The 24,305-nt window shown below is 43.9% G+C and overlaps 1 protein-coding gene and 2 long non-coding RNA genes across 4 annotated transcripts in view; 2 read left to right on the forward strand and 1 right to left on the reverse strand.

Annotated features, from left to right (window-relative positions):
• NPR3 (natriuretic peptide receptor 3) overlaps positions 1-18,366 on the reverse strand; it is an 80,388-nt gene extending 62,022 nt beyond the window's left edge. The window contains exons 1-2 of one of the 2 annotated variants that reach the window (XM_069556344.1): positions 17,083-18,366; positions 8,922-9,044 (exon numbers count right to left, since the gene is read on the reverse strand). In XM_069556344.1, coding sequence (XP_069412445.1) covers positions 8,922-9,044; positions 17,083-17,839 — 880 coding nt within the window. In that variant the 5' untranslated portion in view covers positions 17,840-18,366. The remainder of the gene's footprint in view (positions 1-8,921; positions 9,045-17,082) is intronic. The other variant, XM_069556345.1, reaches the window with a different exon arrangement.
• Positions 15,503-22,640, forward strand: LOC138421891 (uncharacterized). The gene is made up of 2 exons (XR_011249673.1): positions 15,503-16,088; positions 21,076-22,640. It is a non-coding gene; the product is annotated as an uncharacterized lncRNA (long non-coding RNA).
• Positions 18,804-19,670, forward strand: LOC138421890 (uncharacterized). Its single transcript, XR_011249672.1, has 2 exons — positions 18,804-19,268; positions 19,450-19,670. It is a non-coding gene; the product is annotated as an uncharacterized lncRNA (long non-coding RNA).
• Positions 22,641-24,305: the final 1,665 nt, after the last annotated feature.

The following is a 24,305-nucleotide window of genomic DNA, read 5'->3' on the forward strand; positions in this document are numbered from 1 at the left end:
ATCTCTTGCATCTCCTGCATTGGCAGGTGATTCTTTACTGCTGCGCCACCTGGGAACATATCACTTTAACAGCAACACATAAATCCAATTCCTCCCTGGTTTCTCTGTCATTATCCTACTGTTAGCGAGTCAAGTAATTTAAGTGCATTCCCAGCCCTGGGATACTTCTATCCTCACCTTAACTAGTGCACTCTGAGTTCTCAGGAAGTCAGGAGAAGTGCTACAATACAATAGAGCCCCAGACAGGATCACCCAAATGACTTTCCACCTAAACTTACATCCAGACAAGATAATGCCAGGGAATGGAAATGCCAACAAGTGCTATCCAAAACTCTACAGAACAATATATATCAATTTCACTCTAGATTTCTTTAAAACCTATGCTTTCAATCTGTTCTCCATCATTTGAATTCCTTATAACAAATTCAGAACTCCTGTAACAATATAACTGGAGGCAGACCTGAGAAATTTTTTGAGTGCCCACGAAGACAATCGGATAATCAATAAATATGGACACACTATCAATATGGTTCTTAAAAAAAAATCTCAAAGATTATTTAAAATGGAGCCTTTTTCTAGCAGTGGTGTAGAGTTTCATGTGAAGAAGCACACGGAGAGGAGGATGTTGGATAACTTTTCATGAACATATGTGTTGGTGGTGGTTTAGTCGCTCAGTCGTGTCCGACTCTTTGCAACCCCGTGGACTGTAGCCCACCAGGCTCCTCCGTCCATGGGATTCTCCAGGCAAGAATACTGGAGTGGGTTGCTGTTTCCTTCTCAGGGGATCTTCCTGACCCAAGGATCAAACCTGTGTCTCCTGATTGGCAGGCAGATTATCTACCATTGTGCCACGTGGGAAACACTGATTCTTAGGATATAAAATCTCAGAGAAGGCCCTTTATGAGCAGCAGACTCCAGAGCCTCGGGTAGGTCACTGTGCCTTCCGTAAGATCCTGTTTGCTGCTTCTGCTCTGAGGAGGGAAGGCGCTTCAGGGACTATGACAAACATGGACAGTTGCCTCCCTACGTCTATTCTCCTGTGTCCGTTAGTAATAGATTCCTGGATTGATCTGGGGGTACCAGTGAGACCAGGTGAAAGCACACATTTCCTGCCTCCCGCTTTCAACGAGGGGTAGCAAATGATATGTAACCAAAAAATAATGAGTGGGGCCCCCGAGAACCCTTCAAACAGAATTGAGTCAACTGAAAGGATCTCTTTTTGCCTCTCATGTTCCTCTTCTGCCTTCCCTAGAGTTAAGATCTAATCCCTGGAATTCTAGCCACAATTTCATCATCTTGAGGATGGATGCCATCCACTAGGACTGAGGTAGCCAAAAACCCGGAAAAGGCTTAGATCCCTGATGATTTTATGGAATCATCATTCTGCCCTGGTTTGCCCGCCTCTGGACTTCTTACAAGTGAGAGCACAAATCTCTACATTTGTTTAAATTACTATAATTAGGAGTCTTGGTTATTTGCATACAGATATAATTCCTAATGCACCCAGGTCCTTATGAGGTACTAGACAAAAGTTGGTTAATTTGGTAACAGAACAATGTATGGCCTAAATCAAGCTATAAAACTACACAGAAAAATGTACAGAGTATTTTTTTCAAAATTATCATTTTTAAAGTACTATATGTAACTGTTGGTGTAAATTGAAATTAATAGTAAATATAACTAACATTTACTAAACACTCATCATGTGCCAAGAAGTTTTCTATGCATTTCACACACACCACATCATTGATTACTCTGCCTGATGCCATGAGATAAGCACTATTATTATCATTAGAAGAAACTAAGGCTTGAGGATGAGGGCAGGGTGATATCAATTTGCCAAGAGCTAGTTTGTGGCACAGCCTCTCAGGCACATTGACAGCTGAGCTCAAAGCCTAAGCAACCAGACTGTAAAAGGGGAAAGAAAGGGGGATATAAGCAGAAACACCAAGGATAGCCTTTGAATGCTGGGGACACAGGTTCGAACCCTGTTTGGTGAACTAAAATCCCACATGCTGCAGAGCAACTAAGCCCTTGAGTGGTGACTTGACAACTATAGAGAAGCTTCCACATGCCTCAATATATAGAGAATGCCTGAGCACGGCAACAAGGACCCAGCATAGCCAATTTTCTTAATAAAAAATAACAATAATAAAGACTACTTTAAAAAAAAAAAAAGGAAACACCAAGGATACTTTGTAGATTGTATCAGAGCACACTGTATAGCTCCATGCAGTTAAATTTTCAAGCAGAAAAACTGAACTAGTGAAAAAATAAGCTTTAAAAAGTTGTCCCTCATGTTGATATATGGCAGAAATTGATACAATATTGTAAAGCAATTATTCTCCAATAAAAAATCAATTTAAATTTTTAAAAAGTTTTCCCCAAAAGAATGATGTAGACGAGATGAGATCGGCCACGTATCAATAATTCTTGAAGCTAATTGATGGATTCATGGGGATTTATTACACTACTCCTTCCACTTTTGTGTACGGTTTTAATTTTCCATATTAAAAAAGCTTTTAAAAGTTAAAAAAAAAAGTTGTCCCAAAATCACCAACAGTAAGTTATGTATATATGACTTCTCATTCACTGATATGACACAATGAGAAGGACAAACACTACTTTTGTTGTATTCTGGCCAAAGATGTATAAACTCCACTTATCACGTGAGACATTCTACAAAATAATAGACTTATTCAAAGTGTTAGGTCATAAACAACAAAGAAAGATTGAAGAACTATCACAGATTAGAGAAGATTAAGAAGACACAACTTAGTGGACTAAATCCTGGAACAGAAAAAGAACATTAGGAGGAAAAGTGTTAAATTTCAAATAAAGCCTGTACTTTAGTTCTTAGTATTGTACCAATGTTAGTTTTATTTTGATAAGTGCACTATGGTTACATAAACTGTTTAAACTAGAGAAATCTGAGTAAAAGGTATACATGAACTCTCTGTTATTTTTACAAGTTCTCTGTACATCTGAAATTATTTCCAAAGTTTTTTTTTAATTTTCCAAAAATTACCTCTAAAAAGAAGTTAGGTCCAGAGACAAAGTTGAATTGTTTCCATCTTTCAAGGAATAGTCTTATGGTACCCAAACTGTTCTAGAGCAGAAAAACAATGGAAAGCGTCCCAGTTGGTTTTATAAAGCTAATATTAACTTGATGTTAAAATAGGGCTTCCTTGATAGCTCAGTTTGTAAAGAATCTGCCTGCAATGCAGGAAACCCTGGTTCAATTCTTGAGTTGCGAAGATCCACTGGAGGAGGGTTATGCTACCCACTCCAGTATGCTTGGGCTTACTTGTGGCTCAGCTAGTAAAGAATCTGCCTGCAATGTGGGAAACCTGGGTTCGATCCCTGGTTGGGAAGATCCCCTGGATCTTCTGCCTGCAATATCGCCCTATTAAAATAGGGCAGTACCACCTAAGTTTCCAGTGGTCATGTATGCACGTGAGAGTTGGACTATAAAGAAAGCGGAGCACCGAAGAATTGATGCTTTTGAACTGTGGTGTTGGAGAAGACTCTTGAGAGTCCCTTGGACTGCAAGGAGATCCAACCAGTCCATCCTAAAGGAGATCAGTCCTGGGTGTTCATTGGAAGGACTGATGTTGAAGCTGAAACTCCAATACTTTGGCCACCTCATGCAAAGAGCTGACTCATTGGAAAAGACCCTGACGTTGGGAAAGATTGAAGGCAGGAGGAGAAGGGGACAGCAGAGGATGAGATGGTTGGATGGCATCACCGACTCAATGGACATGGGTTTGGGTGGACTCCAGGAATTGGTGATGGACAGGGAGGCCTTGTGTGATGCAGTTCATGGGGTCGCAAAGAGTCAGACATGACTGAGTGACTGAATTGAACTGAACTGACCTAAGGGCAAGAAAAATGTCCAATCTCACTCATGATTATAGATTCAAAAATCCTAAATAAAATACTAAAAACTTAAATTGGCAATAAATCTAAAAAAAATCATGCAGACTATGTTTAATTTCAAGAATATTATAATGGCTCAATACTAGGAAATTTATTTAAAAGTATAGGTAAAATGCATTTGACAACATTCATCACTCACTTTCAATTTTTTAAAACCACACTTAATAAACCAAGGATTATTTTAACATCTACTTCTAACAAGCTACTAAAAATTAAGTACCACCATTGCTACACAAAATTATTCTGGAGGCTATTGTCAATGGAGTAAAAACTGAAAAATAATATTCAACTATCAAAATGGACAGCTAGCTATTGCTATTATTTGAAAATGATTTTTGAAACTATTAGAACAGAAGGTTTAATATGTAGAATTCCTGTTTCTATGTAACAGCTACAAAATGTAATAGGAAGAAGTCAGGATCATAACAACAATCAGAAAACATAAAATATCTAAGAATGAACTCAGCAAGAATGATGCGAAATTTAAATAAAGAAAACTGCAAAACTTTACTATATGCATAAAAAGAAATTTTAATAAATAAAATAATTTAAAAGTTAGATGATGCAGAATTGACAGAGATGCAGGAAACAGACATTCTCATATGTTGTTGCAGAAGTGTAAATTGGCAAACCTTTTAAAGGGATAAGTTGGCAATATCCATCAAAAGATAAATGCGTATAACATCTGACCCAGAAACTCTGCTTGTCTTACAGATTGCACACACACATATATATATGAATGTCTGTTTGTATACGGGCTTCCCTGGTAGCTCAGCTGGTAAAGAATCCACATGCAATGCAGGAGACTCCGGTTCAATTCCTAGGTCAGGAAGATTCACTGGAGAAAGGATAGACTACCCGCTCCAGTATTCTTGGGTTTCCCTGGTGACTCAGACAGTAAAGAATCTGCCTGCGATGCAGGAGACCTGGGTTCAGACTCTTGGTCAGGAAGATCCTCTGGAGGAGGGCATGGCAAACCATTCCAGTATCCTCGCCTGGAGAATTCCCATGGACAGAGAAGCCTGGCGAGCTATAGTCCAGAGTTGAACACGACTGAGCGACTAAGCACAGCACAGCCCATGCGTATGCACAAATGCATCCCCACAGCGAGGCAACTCGATATAACATTGCTCTTATAAGAAAAAGCTGGAAACAACAAAACACCAAAAACTAAGACTGATTAAAATGCCATGTTAGCATTATAAAATACTATGTAACTATACTATAGATAATGTGATCATTTTTATTGAAAAATATTTTCCATAAATTCAGATTTTTAATGAAATAGACAAGATGTACACCTAAATATTATCAGTGTACTTTTATCTGGACAGTAGAGTTGCAGCAACTTATTTTCTTCCTTGTGCTTTTCTACGTTTCTCAAAATTTCTATAATACTCATGTATTGTAATGAGCAGGAAAAAGTAACACAAGCTTTATCCAGAGGTGAATTCCAGTACCTAATTTTTTGTGTACTTGCATTCTCATGCACTGTCTCCAAATTCTATGCTTGCAGTAGCCAACTTGCTAAACTCAGTAAATTTTTTTCATTTGTCACAAGTCTCTACCACTCTCTCAATGAATTCAAAATTGTATTCAATAATGTTGTTACATTCTGATCTTGGGCCAAGAAACAAAACTGCCACTCTGCTTATGTAAAGAGAGGGGAAAGGATGATGATGAGAGCAAGGAGAGAAAAACTGGGTGTTTATCCTACAAGCCATAAGTCTTCAGTTTTATCCATTACAGGGAAAAAAATTACTTTTGCTTCAACAACTTTTCTTTATCCCCATGAGAAGTGTGATTTATTACATTCATTCACAATGATCTATTGCTTAAGTAATTTGAATGCAGAGTTCCAAAGAATAGCAAGGAGACATAAGAAAGCCTTCCTCAGTGATCAATGCAAAGAAATAGAGGAAAACAACAGAATGGGAAAGACTAGAGATCTCTTCAAGAAAATTAGAGATAGCAAGGGAACATTTCATGTAAAGACAGGAACAATAAAGGACAAAAATGGTAGAGACCTAACAGAAGCAGAAGATATTAAGAAAAGGTGGCAAGAATACACAGAACTATACAAAAACGATCGTCATGACCCAGATAATCATGATGGTGTGATCACTCACCTAGAGCCAGACATCCTGGAATGCGAAGTCAAGTGGGCCTTAGGAAGCATCACTACAAACAAGGCTGGTGGAGCTGATGGAATTCCAGTTGAGCTATTTCAAATCCTAAAAGATGATGCTGTGAAAGTGCTGCACTCAATATGCCAGCAAATTTGGAAAACTCAACAGTGGCCACAGGACTGGAAAAGATCAGTTTTCATTCCAATCCCAAAGAAAGACAAGGCCAAAGAATGCTCAAACTACTGCACAGTTGCCCTCATCTCACATGCTAGCGAAGTAATACTCAAAATTCTCCAAGCCAGGCTTCAACAGTACATGAACCATGAACTTCCAAATGTTCAAGCTGGATTTAGAAAAGGCAGAGGAACCAGAGATCAAATTGCCAACATCCACACAGGAAAAGCAAGAGAGTTCCAGAAAAACATCTACCTCTGCTTTATTGACTATGCCAAAGCCTTTGAGTGTATGGATCACCACACACTGTGGGAAATTCTTCAAGAGATAGGAATACCAGACCACCTGACCTGAATTCTGAGAAATCTGTACTCAGGTCAAGAAGCAACAGCTAGAACTGGAGATGGAACAACAGACTGATTCCAATTTAGGAAAGGAGTATGTCAAGGTTATCTATTGTCACCCTGTTTATTTAACTTCTATGCAGAGTACATCATGAGAAATGCTGGGCTGGGAGAATCATAAGCTGCAATCAAGATTGCCGGGAGAAATATCAGTAACCTCAGATATGCAGATGACACCACCCTTATGGCAGAAAGTGAAGAAGAACTAAAGAGCCTCTTGATGACAGTGAAAGAGGAGAGTGAAAAAGCTGGCTTAAAGTTCAACATTTAAGATCATGGCATCTGGTCCCATCCCTTCATGGCAAATAGATGGGGAAACAGTGGAAACAGTGACAGACTTTATTTTTTGGGCTCCACAATCACTGCAGATGGTGACTGCAGCCCTGAAGTTAAGAGACGCTTACTCCTTGGAAGAAAAGGTATGACCAACCTAGACAGCATATTAAAAAGCAGAAACATTACTTTACCAACACAGGTCCATCTAGTCAAAGCTATGGTTTTTCCAGTAGTCATGTATGAATGTGAGAGCTGGACCATAAAGAAAGCTGAGCGTCAAAGAATTGATGCTTTTGAACTGTGGTGTTAGAGGAGACTCTTGAGAGTCCCCTGGACTGCAAGGAGATCAAACCAGTCTATCCTAAAGGAAATTAGTCCTGAATATTCATTAGAAGGACTGATGCTGATGAAGCTGAAACTCTAATACTTTGGCCACCTGATGCGAAGAACTGACTCATTTGAAAAGACCCTGATCCTGGGAAAGATTGAATGCAGGAGAAGGGGACAACAGAGGATGAGATGGCTGGATGGCATCACCGACTCAATGGATATGGGTTTGGGTAAACTCCGGGAGTTGGTGATGGACTGGGAGGCCTGGCGTGCTACAGTGCATGGGGTCGCAAAGAGTCAGACACGACTGAGCGACTGAACTGAACTGATAGCTTAAGTAAGCCAGTATACCAAAGCAGGAAACTGAGGCACATGCTTTAAGGTTTAGATCCCATCTAACTATACCTCAACTGCAATAGCAGGGAAATGGAGCTCCACGTAAACACCCCATTTGTGATATATGCACTTACAGTTTCCCTGAAACTGCCGGTGTGTGGTACCTGAGAAAATGCTCCATGGCCTTACACTGTTGACTTCAGAGAGAATCCTAACCACACTTGGGAGGAAGCGTTGTGACCTGTGATCTTGATGACTTAGACAGCCTCCATCACAGGTACCTTGGGAACTTCTCCAGACCCATTTTAAGGAATTAAATACTTTGGGTCATATCTGTTAGTGGCTCCTGAACATTTTATAAGAGAAATTTAAGAGAGAGTAATCTGGAAGGGAAGCTGGCATGCTGTAGTCCATGAGGTCGCAAAGAGCCAGACAAGACCTAGTGAATGAACAACAACAACGATCTGGAAGAAGGAGGGGTTAGTAGCAGCAACTTTCAAAATATTTTACCTCAGTTTACAGAAATGGTTATTTTATTTCTCATTTCACATTATGGTTCCTTACAAATATATGTGTAACATGCATAAATATATCCATAGAAACATGCAATCACATTACTTTAAAGTTTTATGAAACCATAAGTATGCTATGTGTGATACACTTTGACATGTTCTGTTATGTTGATGTGTTAGTCTATTCCATGCTTCTAAAAATTCCATCCAAATCTTGATAAAAGTATTCCAACAGTCCACCATGGTAGCAACCCAAAGTTGAAAATGCACTTGGGAGGAGTCTTCAGGGCCTGGATTTATGATCATTTAGTCCCATAGCCTCACAAGTGGTAATATCTTTCTGCTCTGAATTCTCAGGGGAGAAAAGCTTGAGAACTTAGGAGAAGTGGGAGTATTCAGAATCACAAATTTCCAAAATCCTATCTATGGAAAGGAAATCAACCCTGAATATTCATTGGAAGGACTAATGCTGAAGCTGAAGCTCCAGTAATTTGGCCACCTGATGCAAAGGCGCAACTCATCAGAAAAGACCCTGATGCTGGGAGATTGAAGGCAGGAGGAGAAGGAGGCAACAGAGGATGAGACGGCTGGATAGCTTCACAGACTCAATGGACATAAGTTTGAGCAAACTCCAGGAGATAGCGAAGGACAGGGAAGCCTGGCGTGCTGCAGTCCATGGAGTCGCAAAGAGTCGGACACAACTGAGCAACTGAACACCACCACCTATGGAAATCATATCGACTGAAATGAGTTATTGGCCCTGTCTCACAACCCTTTTTTGACAGCCTAGCAGCAGGAGGGGAAACTGGAGGCAGAGTTACCGTAGAAGGAGCTGTTGAAGAGCTCGATGTTGAAGAAGGCATAGTCCCCGCTGGTCATTCCGTGCCTGTGCGCCGCCAGCATGATCCCCCGGATGGTGTTGCTACTCGCACACATGATCACCACTGTGGAGAGGAAAAAACAGATGCGTGACATGGCCCTGCACAGAGGACAGCATCTGACTGTCTGCTAAGGTCCTGCAGAATCCTCACAAATTACTCGAGAGTTACAAAGGGCAGAAGAGTAGCTTGGCAGTGGAGAAAGCTATCTGTCACCACTGCAACCAAGTGGATGGATGCCAACGGTACCCACCATGTGAACAGACTCATGAGCCCCCTGCTGTACCACATCAGGGGCCCCAAACCTCAAAAGTGGCCACCTCAATCTAATCAGAAGGAAGCAGCTGCAAACCCAATTTGGGGGACAGTGATTAGAACAGTGAACCTACACCCTTTAAAATGGTCCCTTTCATGAAAAACAAAAACGCCTGAGATGTTCTAGACTAGCAGAGACTTAGGGAAACAGAAAGCTGAATGCACTGTGTGATCCTGGATTGGATCCTGGGCCTTAAAAATAATAATAATAAAATTTTTTCTAGAAAGGGCATTGTTGAGGCAACTGGAGAAATTTGAATAAGATCTAAAAATTGGATAATAGTATAATGTTTGTGTTCATGTTCTTGCTTTTCATAATTCTACTGTGGTTCTATGAGTTAATGTCCTTGTTCTTGGGAAGTGCACACTTCAGTTTTTAGGGGTACAAGAGCATGATGACTGTACTTACCCTCAAATAGTTCATAAAAAGATAGCAATATTTGTGCATATATATGTACATGAGTATATATTTGGAAGGGGCAGGGGAGGGAAGAGAGAGATTTGGAATGACAAAGCATAGTGGCAGAATATTTACCACTAGTGAAAATCTGGGTGAAGGCAAGACAGAGGTGCTTTATACTTTCCTACATCCTTTCCAAAAACACAAGATTATTTCAAAATAAATCTTTTTAAGATTCTTCAAGTAAATTCCCAGATTGGCCGAATATAAGATAGTGAGACATGTCAACTGCTTCTTATACCTTACTGACATAGTGGCGCTGGCGGTAGAATCTGCCTGCCAATGCAGGAGACACAAGAGACGCAGGTTCAATCCCTGGATCTGGAAGATCCCCTGGAGGAGGTAGGGCAATCCACTCCAATATTCTTGCCTGAGACTCCCACGGACAGAAGAGCCTGGTGGGCTACAGTCCATGGGGTGGCAAAGAGTCGGCCATGACTGAAGAAACTTTAGCACAGCATAGTATAGTAAATACATTTTCCTCAGAAAACAACCCAAAGGGTTTTCATTTGGCAAATCGGCGGATGCAGCCGGTGGGACAGGCTTTCTGATGTTTGAATGGAGAACACATTTTTTAAAGCTGTCTCAACACATAGAGGAAATAGATACCAAGATTCCAGGTCCCTTCCCACACGCTCTCGGTTCACATCCACACTGTCAGAGCTGAGAGGCTTTAGGCAGCTGCAGAATACTATTCCCTGTCACGTAACAACTACAAGGGATGAAAGGGAAGAGAGACCTGGCCTTCATCCACTTATTTGGATCACTGTCGATGGCCCCTGACCCCCACGACAGCACCCGCTGTGCTTTTCTGCACACACAGAGGAGAGGAGAGGCCTGGGTGCCATAACCGCATTATCACCACATGCGCCAGCCCTGTGCCGTGTGTATGTTCTTTGTAAAAGCATGGGTGAGGAATGATGCAGAACAAACTTCAGGCTGTGCCAAAGCCGCCTTGGCAACCTGCGCTGAGGGCCAGGCGCTTGCTGACATTTCGTTTACTGCACAGGTTAATTCAGAGTGTTAGGTCATGACTCTGACATTTCTTACGACATAACAGCTCAGGGTACAGGCTGAAAGCTCTGCAGAGCAAGTTTTTAAAACCATACCAAACTTCTTAAGATGTCTAACTGCAGGAGTAAGTGCTGTTTGTGCCTGGAAATATAGTTATATATCTAGAATAAATAGTCGAATTCCAAGATGTACCAGTAACGAAGTTTTTGAAGAAATTTCTCATTACTCATTGTGACCTAAATGTTTGTTCTGCTCTCATTTGATTCTAGTCCCTTAAATGATAAGATTAAAAAAAAAAAAAGAATAACTGAAAGAAGAAAAAAAAAAGAGCCTATGCATGTGTACGAGCTAACTCACTTCAGTCGAGCCTGACTCTTTGTGACCCCCATGGACTGTAGCCCACCAGGCTCCTCTGTCCAAGGGGATTCTCCAGGCAAGAATACTGGAGTGGGTTGCTGTGCCCTCCTTTAGGGGATCTTCCCAATCCAGGGATGGAACCCACTTCTCTTAATCTTCACTCACATGCAGGTTCTTTACCACTAGCACCACCTGGGAAGACAAAAGAGCCAAGGTGTCCCACAAAACAGCCTGGATTAAGGCTGGACAAGCGGATCCCAAAAGGCTCCAGGAAGCTCTCTCTGACTGTCCAACTGCAGTCCTCATCATTTTTCTATCAACTGATCATAGTCAAGAGTCTAGTTCTAGATCACTCCCCAAAAACACAACAGGACTCTGTTAGCACATAAAGTGTAGAGTCATTGTTTGGGGAGAAGAATTCTAATAACCTAACATAGATATTTTTAGCTAATCTGAAATGAAGATTAATTTCAATGAGGACCAAAATAGTCACAAATACGTTTGTGTCAATATAGACCTGGAGGTGCCAATTAAGGAGCCAAATTGTAAACAGAAGGGTGTTAGTAAGGATGCAAAAAGGATGAGGAGGGTCAGCTGGAGGGTCCAGGCATCCAAAGGCATCAGGCCTTGATAACCTGAAGCATCCATCAGAGAGCTACACCTGGCTCAGGTCCGAACAGTCTGTGTCCTCAGGCCGGAGCACATGCTTCCCCAAGCCCTAGATGGGCTGTGCCCTACACTGGCCTGTCACTTCTTTTCTATTTTTACAGCCCTGGCCCATCTCCTCTCTTTCCTCATCACCACCAAGATCAACCCCCTCCAATGGGCATATTCTTTCTTTAAATGTCAGTACCTGCTTAAACTGAGCAAGAGTGACCTGGAGCAGCACTGGGCCTATCTAAACAGACTGGAATTATTTTAGATCTCAGCCAGTTCATGACAAATGAAACAGACATGTGGACAAATGTAGTCCAGCTCTCAAAAGGAAATCCTAACCCCCAAATTCGTGGGCTAGGTATTGTTTCCCTTCCAGAAAAGAAAACCCATAGTGCACACTCTCACCCAGTTTAAGCTGGAGCAAACGCTTAAAAACATTGGCCGAGCAGTCAGAACACAGAGTCCTTCTAGATTTGTGGGATGCTCCCCAATCTGTCAGGGCTTTTTCATTCATGCCTAATTCAACAGCATGTATTTTTAGCAACACGACTTTATACAATATTTTGGAAGGTTTAAAATAGTGTTCACTAAAATAGCTTTCTCTTCTTCTCATGTTTCATCAGTTTACATAATGACTAATTAAACTGCATACTTATAATAAGTACAACTGGTATAAACAGATTTGTGAGAAGTGTGCTGGCAAACCCGGGAGAAGCAAGACTAGCTACCAGCTTTCACCACCAGCCAAAAAAGTTTATAGAGAAAAGGAGAGCATCAGCTAATCCTGAAAGCGGCTTAAGTGGAGGTCAATTCAGATAATTCCTTCTCTACTTAAATAGATTTAAAATGTGTGTATTTAAATATATACTAAAGCATATTAAATATATAAATACTAACTTGGGGGGGTCAAATTGTTAAAACTTCTAAAAGAGGAAATGGTGGTGTGAGTCCAGGTTTCCAGAGAGACTTTTCATCATTTCGCTCCATTTTTCCCTCCTTCCTGGAGAACTTGTGGGGTTCCATGTCACCCTCCACTCCCTGATTCCCACAATGTCTTCTGTAAGTGGCTTCTCCCTATAGCAACACATTCTTGCAATCACTTGCGAAGAGGTGGCTAGAGAAGTCAATTCGGGGATCCCCGAAACAATCCAGGAAGCATGTTTGAGTGAGGGAGATACCCTTTCACCCATTTCAGCTTTCTATCTGGAGCAATCTCTAAGAGAAAGACACTCCTCATCTCCCTGTGTGCCTTCATTTATTCCCCTCTTCCCACCCCCCGAGGAAAAGGAGGGACCTGTCTGATGGCTGAGTCTAGAAGAGAAAACTGGGCATACTGGATTCAGCCCTTTCTTCCTTCCTCTTTGAGGTGCATCTGCTTGCAGAGAGCATACATCATGGGCAACTTTCACCCTGTAGTGAGGTCTGTTTGGAGTGGGGTGTGCAGCACTAGCTGTGATTTAGTGGATGACCTTGCCGAATTCTTGGGGGAAATAATAGCAGGCAGGCCCTTTTTGGTAACTGATCTAAATCCATGTTCTGCAATAGGTTCTTTATCAATAATAAAAATCTTATTTTCATATTCTCCAACTGATGCCTGCATCCATCTTCTACTTAATTCTAAACTTAGAAGGGAAAAGAGATGTTCTATGGAAGCAAAGCAAGATATGCCATGTGCTGCAAATTGAAAATATGACAGGAGAAATTTAAAACTAAAACTCAACAGTATTTGTGAGCATCCAAAGAAATAACTAAGTAAGAGGAACTTTTTTTAAACGACAGGTGGTAAATACAAGAAAAGGGATAAGAAAAACAAAGTCTTGAATCAGAAAGTCTAACATCTTTGGTTAAAAACTCTGACCAACTGCTCGGTCATTTACCCCAGCCTATTCTAAAAATAAATCACTCTTGTATTGATTAAATGCTGTTATCACCATAGTTGTTATGCAGGCCAAGAATAATGACATATTAATAACCAAAAAAGATAAAACTACAGTTCTTCATACAAAAATGTTGTGTGCACAATAATTCTGGTTCTGCATCTTATAAGATATATGACAAAGCAACTGCTCACTTTTATTGCTTGAAAAAATATTTTTAATGCCTCTTTATAAAAGTAAATTTATTACTGAGTGTTAAATATTGAGGGCATAGTTGACTTTTTAAAAACAATGTTTAAAAACAGTGCTCACATGCATGTATTTTAATGATATACATTGGCTACGACTTGTGAGAAAAAAATGTTTATTATTGACTTTGATAGTAAATCCCTAAGAAGAATAAATAATACCCTTCAGTGTTTAATTCTATAGCACACACATAGCCAAATTAAATTTTAGTCATATTATCGAGATGGTGGCATTATTAGTTTAACCCTTTAAGAGATTAAAACTTTTGTGATCTGATTTTAAAGATGAACTTCAAGTCCAAAAAAAAAAAAGTGCTAAAAATTTATCTCCAAAAGAGGGAGGAAAAAGACTCCCTAGTTCTATGATGTTTAATGTGGAATTTTCAAAGACAAAAACAGTTCCATTTTACACTTGAGCAGAAATCAGAACCACCAAACACTGGTCTAAACAGGCCTGATTCTCACCCCACCTCTGTTTCACAGAGGAGGAAACTCTGAGAAAGTCAGGAAGTGACTGGGGCAGGCCCTGCAGCAGTTGAGTGCAGCCACCAGATCCAAAGGGTCTGCTTCTCACCTCTGGGTTCTCTTCCCATGGTGTGGTCTCACTTCATGGGAAAGGAGATTATCTCTGTAGATATGCCCTGACTGGGGATTCCTTGGCAGTTGGGTGGTAAAGAACTTGCCTGCCAAGCAGGAGACTTGGGTTTGATCTCTGGGTCCAAAAGATTCCCTGGAGAAGGAAATGTCAACCCACTCCAGTATTCTTTCCTGGAGAATCCCATTGACAGAGGAGCCTGGTGGGCTGCACACAGTCCATGAGAACACAGAGTCAGACACGACTTAACAACATTGTGCCTCGCTACCCCCATTATAACTGGAGTCTGATAGCAGCCCAAGCTCCCTGGCCAGTGAATGCCTGAGGCAGGCTAAGAGCTCTGAAAATTCAAACTCTACTCAGTCATTGTATTGGGCCCCTATTTAACCCATTAACCACTTTTGGTGAAGTAAAGGTGATCAGTAAAACTTAAGAGACCCCCAGAGAGAGCTGTTACCAAACATCTTTCTCTCTTGAGTGTAGGGAATTTCTGCTGAGGGGAGAGGGCTTAGGGGGAGAAATTATTTTGATTTTTTATTTCTGGACATCTGCCAAGTCACTGTCAGAAATATTTGTTAGAGTAAGAATGGTAACTTTATCACCTGCAAAACATACGGGTCAGCCAAGCAAACTTTGACCACTAAATTCAAACTTGGAAGAGAAAAAGTAAAGAAACTTGGGAACATCTGCTTTTTGGAATTGAAAAAATAGCAGCACCAGACTGTAGCCCAAGCTCTTCGAAGCACCCCCAGCCTCACCCCTCCCTACCCCCTGGCTCAGCCACACCATGTGAGGCCGAGGGGCCCCCGGTGGCCTCGATCTGCCCTCATCCGGGCTGACCTCAACCACGAATTCCAGGCCATGTGCGCAGAGAGTCACGGCCGGCACTAAGACCTTCAGGGCGGTGGCAGCACAAATACATTGGCCAACCGCGGTTCTTGCCGGTAGGGGGACACACCCCCATCCCCAGCCCAAGCTGGGAAGTCTAGCTCCAGGCCCTTGAGAGCCTAGAGCTGAAGAACGCTGTTCGGGGTCTGCAGTGACCTGGGGACTGAGAACAGGAAAGAAGTAGATATGACTTTCTCGGCCCGGCGTGGCGAATCCGCCGCCCTTGGATACAAATGCCCTTTTTCATAATCAGCAAAGCCGGCGCCCTGCCTGCTTGGCTGGCAGGAATTCGGCGCAGACAGCCTGGAGTACGAACGCTCAAAACTTGGCCATGCCTCCCCACTGTCAACACCTCGAGCCTCTTCCTCTAAAGAGTGCGTTCACTCCGAGTGCGGGGTGGCCAAATTGGGAAGGGGATGGCCGCAGCGCCCTCTTCTGCGGCGTCTTTACCCTCTCTCACCTGTTCCCGAGACCCCCTGCCTCCGGTTGCGCTGATCCCACGACCAGCGCCCAGGTGACCAGCCATGCCAGTTCGTAAGCTACCCCTGCGCCTGGCTCTGCCCCTCTCCCCTTCCGTCTCCACGCGTGGGTAGCGGAGAGCTTTACTGGAATTGCGCCACTGACAATCCAGGCGCGTCAGCCCTGAGCGGGTGCTGCCGGGATCCCGCGAGCGAGCGTTTTCACCCCAAACTGACACCGGTAAGGAGGAAACTGCGCTATGCTGGGTTCTCCGCCCGCCTTCGCACAGGTCTACTGGGCAGTCAAATGAGCCGCATTGGGGGATTCTGCGATTCTGTATCCGTGACCACCCGCTTCTCCTCCCAGCCCCTAGAACCATAGCCACTCTCCTCAACCTTGAGCTCTTTGGCCAGTCTCGTGGTTATTCAAACCCCCACAGACCCGCAGAGAAAACTGGAGAGGGAAAGGAGGTTCAGTGCCCGCTTCTCCAGCGCGCGCGCTCTCCCGAAGCCTAGCAGCTGGCGCACTGGCGACCGCGACGCTGAGTGCGCCGGGGGCAATGGGTGTCGCCAAGGTCCAAACACTGCGAGGCATTTTTTATGGAAACCACAGAAGCCCGTTTATAAGGGGCTGGAGGGGCCATGGAAGGAATGAGAAGGGCGATACAATGAGCCTTTAAAAGAAAGCTGAGATCTGTGGAACGAGCAGCAAGGGAAACCCGGAGACCGGAGCTGACCATGAGGCGCCGCGCGGGCTGTGGAACTCAGTGTGCGCTTCCTCGCTAGGAGCGGGCGCACGTCGGAAAAGGACCTGGTAACAAGTTCTTTGGCCCTTGTCACGCTTTGAGACCGTGGTTAGAGCCGAGTACCCGCAGTGAGCCCCTAACCCGGCGCTGGACATAAGAGAACGAGAAAGAAAAAAACCCAAGAGGTTTGACAGCACCTGTTGGACCAGGGCCCGAGCCCGAGAAGGCTGCCTGCTCACATGCCCCACCCACAGGCTCCATCACTTCCCCAGGACCCTCTACGTACACCCCACCATAACCATGGGTGATGGTCGAAGGTCGTCGCAGCCAGACTACGCACACTCGGGGGAGTCCCGGTGGGCGCTCCCTACTCTGATCCTCAGTGCAGCAGGGAGTCGTGGGGTCTCCAGGGGAGCAGACAGGCATGTAGGGAGAGCCGCGGAAAGGGGCTGGGTTAGGGCCAGGGACCCGGGGCGCACTGCTGCTCACCTCGCTCACTGGCCTGGATGTGGCGCACGATGTCCTCCAGATCCAAGTCTTTGGTCTCATCGAAATTATAGGCGGACGTGTGCAAGCCTTCCTCCTGGAAGACCTCATGGACCCCCTCGAGGGTGAAGAAGCAGTTCCGCTCCAGCTTGTCGTCGCTGTAGACCAGCACGGCGCGGCTCCACTGGTGGTGGCGGAACAGGGCGAGCATCATCTCGCCCATCTTGGCGTACGAGGGTGCCACGCGCGTAAGGTGCGAGTACTCCGTGTCCTTATGCTGGAAGCCAGCTGCCAGGGCCCCAGCAGACAGCATGGGGAGGTCCCAGTGCGACGCTAGCCGGGCCACCGGCGCCGCCGCGTACTCGCACACCGGCCCCAGGATGAGATCCGGCTTGGCTCCACGCGCAGCCGCCACGCGGTCCACCAGGCTGAAGAGTGCGCGGTTGCCGCAGTCCGAGTCTTCGTAGGCCACCTGGAAGCGAGTGCCGGCTGGCAAGAGCCGCCTCCCGGTCTCGTTGCCCTCCACGCTGCGCAGCGCATACTCGATGGCCGGTCGCACCCGAGCCAGGGAAAACAGGTAAGAGTCGTCCTGAGGCAACAGCACCAGAACCTCGATCTTCTGCGGCGGCAGCGCCTCTCTCTCCCGGCGCCCGCCGCCCGGGCCCGCGCCCCCGCCGCCACCGCCACCAGTGCAGTCGGCCAGTAACGCCCAACCGAGCAGGACGCACGCGGAGAAAGTGAGCACCAGTAGGGACGGCATCGTGCCGCAGGAAAGCGCCTGCCCTCGCTGCGGACTCGCCCTCTGCCCCCCACCCACCCTACCTCTTTCCTCCCCACTCCTCTCCGAGGTCCCTGCGCCCCCTTGGGCGCTCTAAGAAAAAATAAAAGAATACCCCCTTCACTAACTAGCCAAAAGAGAGGAAGAGTCCTCCTTTGCAATGCCACTCGTTTAAAAAAAAGAAAAAGAAAAAAAGAAATGAAAAAGAAAGAAGACAGAAAAAGTTAACCGGGTGTAAACCTGTACTCCTATATTTATATATACACTTTTTATAAATACATAGATTAGCCCTCCCTTGATATATACTATTTTGCTTAGAGGTGGCTTCTTATATGGGCGTTGCTAAGGTTGCTTTGGAAAGCGCATTTGTAAAAGAAGAAAAAGTTAGACTTGTCCAAGTGCTTGTAATTGACGGTGCATCTCCCTCGCGTTTGATCTCATTGATTCGCGCCGGTTCCCGGATCCATAACCCGCGTTTAAATAGCGTGGCAGCGGCTGAGCGTGTTACCACACAAGGCGCGCAGAGGCCGGGCTGGTATTTCCAGCGGGTGGGGAGGGTGGGGGTGGGGAGCGGTGGGGGCTGGGCTAGGGGAGTCTCTTATTAACATTCTTACATCAGGGCTCCTCCTCCCCGCACCCCTACTCTTCCCACCCCTTCCCTGTCCCTCACTCCCACTCCCCGCCAGCCCTTTTGCCTTTTCCTTAAAGCCGCAATCGCTCACTTCTACAGCCGCGGAAGCCCCCACAGTGCTACACCGTCACCAGGGTCCCCGCCTCTCCCGGGCCCGGCACGCGGCAGCTCTGTCTCCAGCTCAGGGCTTTAAAAATGGAAATGTGTTTAAAAGTAAAGAAACTCGAGCGCGCGCGCACACACACACACACACACACACACATACACACACACGTCTTGCAAAAAAATAAATAAAACAGGATTAAGGGGAAGGATGGCTCCAGAAATTGGTGGTTTGGTTGACAAACAAACAAATACCCTGGGTCCCGTTTGCTCTCACCTCTCTCTCACTCCAGCCACAATCTCTCCAGACGCGCCAACTTGGGACGGGCTCTCGACCTTCGCGGTCCCCTGGCGCAAGGTCAGGAGACAGGGACCAAGGTCCCGGGGCAGACGGCTGGGTCGAGGGCCTGGAACGCCCAGCTGCCAGGGCGTCCTCGCCCCCCTTCTTCCCCCGCTCCCCACCCCTGGCAGCACCTCCCCGCGAGCCGCGCGGGTTCGCGCCGGAGTCGCCGCGCCGCGCGGGATCCAGCGTCCCAGCGCACCCACATCTCCCGCGGCGCGCGGCGAGCAGAAAAGCGAAACTTGTTGCTTCCAAAAGGAAAAACGGTTCTTCTGAAGGTAGCAGAAAGCTTGAAAAGCATCTCCAAGGCGTCCTCTGGGCTTTATGTGCTAAACCAGGTAACTAAACAAAGAGACCTTCTCCCTAAAGCTTCACCCCTGAGGGTCCCCCGGGTGCAGGCGCGTCATCAGCGGCCATCCGTGCGCTCGGAAATCCCAACGCTTCTCCCCGGTGTTCCGGCTCCTGCAATGCGGAGGAAGGACCTGCGGCCAAGACTCAGTCGCTTGTCACTTGTCACAGGCAGGCACAGCAGCGGGGGAAACGAGGATGGACACGGTCGTGGAGAAGTCGGTGGCCGGAGGAGCCTCGCCAGGGTCCGCCGAGCTGCGGGGCAGGTTCGAAGGGAACTTGACCTTCGATCGTGGTAACACGCCGAGGTCATTTGCAGTATGAACGTGCTATATTGGATTGGTGAATTCTGATATTTAAGACCCAAGAATTAAAATAAATTAGAAAATGTTTTCAAAGGTCTTTCATTTGACTGGGCGTCCGCGTCCACGAATTTCTATTCGTCTTAGACCAACGCCCTCTTTCGGCAGAAAATTGTAGCCAACTTGTATCCCCGATGCCATCATCCCGAGTTCGCTTTTTTGGTCTTTTTTTCTTTCTTTCTTTCTTTCTTTCTTTTTTTTTTTTTCTTTGTTGAAAGCCGAGGCCTCAAAGAGCAATCTCTCTCATTTATGAGGATGAAAAAGGCAAATTGGGGCTTCCGGAGATGTTACAGCTTCAGGCATCAGCGCTCATCAGCCTTACCAGCACCCTTCTTATCGCTCTTTGTGGCACCATAAATATAATGATAAGTAACGTTTCACACTCCAGGGCTTTTAGATTTCACTTTATGCACTGCGATCCCTGAATTTTCAAATAGGATCTTCTAACTCCTGTGAAAACTTTCATTTAATTCCACAAAAAAACGTAGTCTTCACACACTGGAAATTAAGATTTAAGGCTTCACAGTGATTAAAAAAAAAATTCCCCCTGAACTCCTAGGAAGCAGAGAAAGAGAGAGAGAGAAAGAAGAAGGAAAGAAGGGAAGGAAGGGAGAGAGGGAGAGAGAGGCTAAATCCCGAATTCCAAGGGTCTTAATGGATTTCGAAACTGGTTGCCAGGAGACGTGAAGGAACCAGGGTTTGCTATTACTGCTCGCTGTGCTCTGTGTCTGGGGAACACTGGCCAATGGCGATTTGATGCTGCGCACGGTGTAGCATAGCTTAGTCGGAAAGGCTGGGGTGACCCCGGGCGAGAACGCCTCTCCCCTTGCAGGCGCTGCCCATCCGCGCCAAGGGTCACGGGCAGGGCAGTGCCTTTACGGTGGACTGAGTATCACAGCCTCTGAGTGGCCTTTGCATCAGAGTTCTCAGCTTCCAGTTTGTCATTCAAGAGCCCTGACAAACTAAGCCCTGTAAGGGAAGAGCCCCCAAACTAGGCAGCTGAACCAGAGAATCTGGTGCTCAAAACACCCCTTACATTTTTCCGTTGAGCAGAAATTAGGATGTATTTATTGAGGTATAACTGACATATGACATTATATTAACCTCAGGGATATAACCCAATGATTTGATACTCGTATATACTATGAAATCATCTCCACAACTCTAGTTGACATCGTCACCATATAGAGTTAGAAAACAAAAATTTTTGTGTGATAAGAACTTTAATCTCTGCTCTTCACAACTTTCAAGTATGCCATATGGCGTTACTAGCTATAGTCACTATGCTATACATTACATTGCCATGACTTAATCATTTTATAGAAATTAGGATTTTAAGTTTTTCAAATGAAAATAGGCACAATATTATAGGAAGAACTGCCAAGTAATATGAGTATATGGACTTAACATTACCAATTTATTCTCTTTCCATCAGACTTACCCTGGCAGCTGAGAGGGTGTGTGAATATCATGAATATCATGGAGTTCTCCAATATTATGGCTGGAAAAACTTTCAGTTCAGCTCAGTCGCTCAGTCGTGTCTGACCCTTTGCGGCCCCATGAATCGCAGCATGCCAGGCCTCCCTGACCAACTCCCGGAGTTCACTCAAACTCACGTCCATCGAGTCCATGATGCCATCCAGCCATCTCATCCTCTGTCGTCCCCTTCTACTCTTGCCCCCAATCCCTCCCAGCATCAGAGTCTTTTCCAATGAGTCAACTCTTTGCATAAGGTGGCCTAAGTATTGGAGTTTCAGCTTTAGCATCAGCCCTTCCAATGAACACCCAGGACTGATATCCTTTAAAATGGACTGGTTGGATCTCCTTAGAAGTCACCTAACCTGAGACATTTTGCTCTCTAAGTGAGGAATCTAGGCCAAAGAATATAAATGTCATACTTTTTGTGCCTCTTCACCCCCTAGAAGATATTTTTTAATGGCAATGAATTAGAAATAAATGTTTATTACACTATGCAAAAAAGGGTTGGGAACAAAGCTAAATGCCATTTAAAAGTAACACATTTTATATCAAAAATTTATTTTATTTGTTGCTATTTTGAAAACTTGCAGCATAGTAAGAAAGATACTAATAGATTGTAGTCTAATTTTTACAGCATCATGATCATAAAGATGAATCAAACTATGTAGGTAGGAAAAAAGAAAAAAGGAGTAACTCATGCCTTGAACTCAATTTTTAAACATTATTGTCTTCAATTCTGTAAAACACTGAAATGGGAGGCAGGAGAGGGAGGGAGAAGCACTTTTTTTAACATTTGAAGGATTACTAACCTTTTCACTGAATGCATTCTTTCTGACTACAATTCTGAATGAAAACAAAAGAAAGTTACAGGGAAATGCTGCAAAATAAAATTAGCCAAATGAAAAGCAATGTTAGCCCTAAATGTGATATTATAGAAACCAATACACTTTTAATAAGATTTAGATCTCTTTTCATCAATATCTATAAATCATGTTTTTTAACTTTATTACTAAAATCAAGTGGCAAGTTTTCTATGAAGTATTCAGCTGTTTGTTTTCCATCTGTGAAATGAAATCATGTCTCTATGGCATTACTCTGCCAACAGGGAAAACAGCATTCTATAGGGAACTTCAACCAGCCATTGTTTGAAACATACATGCCATCAGAACAAAGTTTTCTCCACCAGTTGTCACAGTCTGTACCATCTCCCTCAGAAGCCTGGCTGCAATTTCTAAAGCAAGTGACTTTCAAAATGACTCTCCTCTCCCTGTTAAGCCAGCCCTGAAGTCATACTGAAGAATAATGCAATGAAGCCTGTAGCCCACAAAGAAAGTATCTTATGGGAACAGAATTGTTGAAAACACACTTCCCCCTAGAGGCAGAAAACATGAAAGAATATTACACGTAATTCAAGAATGTTTCTGTAATTCAATGAGTGCTGAGATTTTGGTTTTAACATGCAGTTGATTCTTTAGAGGGAGATATGGGAAGAAAATCAATAAATGGCCAAAACACAAAAAATTAAATTGAAAACTTGCCTCTAGGCTTTAGCTTTCCTTAGCAGAGACTTTGTTAATTGATCTCTTCCCTTCTTTTATACAAATCTACAGTTTTTTCCTAGCATTATAATAATAGCAATTACATATATTTATTTAAATTTAAACTTATGATTTAATTTCACCAGAAAATGCAGTTAAATGTGGTCTCGAAAGACCCTTTTGAAAATGCAGCTTCAGTAGATTTAGCTCCCTATGGTCAGATTTGTTTCTGTATTACAATGTATTTGTAACTGTCCTCCTCACTTTCCATCAACCACAATCTCTCTTCATTTCTTTGGAAATCTTCTGAGATAGAATGACATTAGAAACACTTCTGAAAAATGTAGAACTCAAATGTGATTTAGTCTGAGTTTCTGGCATGAGGTTTTCTGGATTGGCAAGCTACATCAAGATTTCTCACCATTGATTTATAGGCCAGTTATTTAATATAAATCATGAGATTCACAAAGATAAGTGTATGTGCCTCAACATCATCCATGCCAATTCTGACTCCATTTAATTGGTTTACACAGTTGTACATGGCCTTATGTCAAAAAGGACTTAAGAAGGCATGTAAAAACATAAAATGGAATTTTAGAGAATTTTCCTCAGGGCAAAATGCACAGCCATCGCATCCTACTCTCCCACTTTTTTTTCTTAAGGTTTTACTGACTATTCCAAGCTTCAGCAACAATCACTTCTCCCATCTGAGTTCCCACAGCATCCTTTGGGGTCGTGATCACATGCGATTTTATTTCCAGAAATGTTATTTCCATTTACAAGGAGCCAATCTGGGTGGGGATCCAGTTCTCAGGGTGATATCCTGTGGGATTTAGAAGCCTCTCAGTGTGTCCCAAGGTTATCTCCTCGCCTATCTGCCCTTTAGTTTCCCCTTTCCCTCAGTTTTCCCCTTCTAAAATGGAGATAATACTATGTCTGACGCAGGGTGCAGCATGCTTGGGGCTGGTGCACGGGGATGACCCAGAGAGATGTTGTGGGGAGGGAGGTGGGAGGGGGGTTCATGTTTGGGAACACATGTAAGAATTAAAGATTTTAAAATTTAAAAATAAATAAATAAATAAATAAATTTTAAAAAATAAAATAAAATAAAATAAAATGGAGATAATAATCTTGTCCTGATGTTGTAGAAAAGTCAAGGAAAAAAAAGATGTACAGTGCTTTGTATAAGTAGGAAATTAATAAATGGCAGCTGTTACTACATTCCCTTCAATACCTGGTGAAGAGCACTATACCAAGTAAGTGTTTGAACGATGTTGCATATAAATTCATCATGGAAGGAATGAATGAATAAATTCAAAACCCAAAACCAGGATGGCTTATGCATACCTTGTTTGGAATTATCTATTGCCTGATCACAACAGACTTTACTTAACAAGGCTCTGTAATAGTGGCTTCTTTGGAGGAACTCTTTTGGCAAATCACTTTGATATTAGGTTTCCCTGGTGGCTCAAATGGTAAAGAATCTGCCTGCAATGCAGGAGACTCAGGTTCAGTTCCTGGATGGGGAAGATCCCTTGGAGAAGGGAGTGGCCACCCACTGCAATATTCTTTCCTGGAAAAGTCCATGGACCTAGGAGCCTGGTAGGCTACAGTCCATGGGGTTGCAAAGAGTCAGATATGACTGACA

Source organism: Ovis canadensis, chromosome 16 (assembly GCF_042477335.2).
Source record: "Ovis canadensis isolate MfBH-ARS-UI-01 breed Bighorn chromosome 16, ARS-UI_OviCan_v2, whole genome shotgun sequence".
Lineage (NCBI taxonomy): Eukaryota > Metazoa > Chordata > Mammalia > Artiodactyla > Bovidae > Ovis > Ovis canadensis.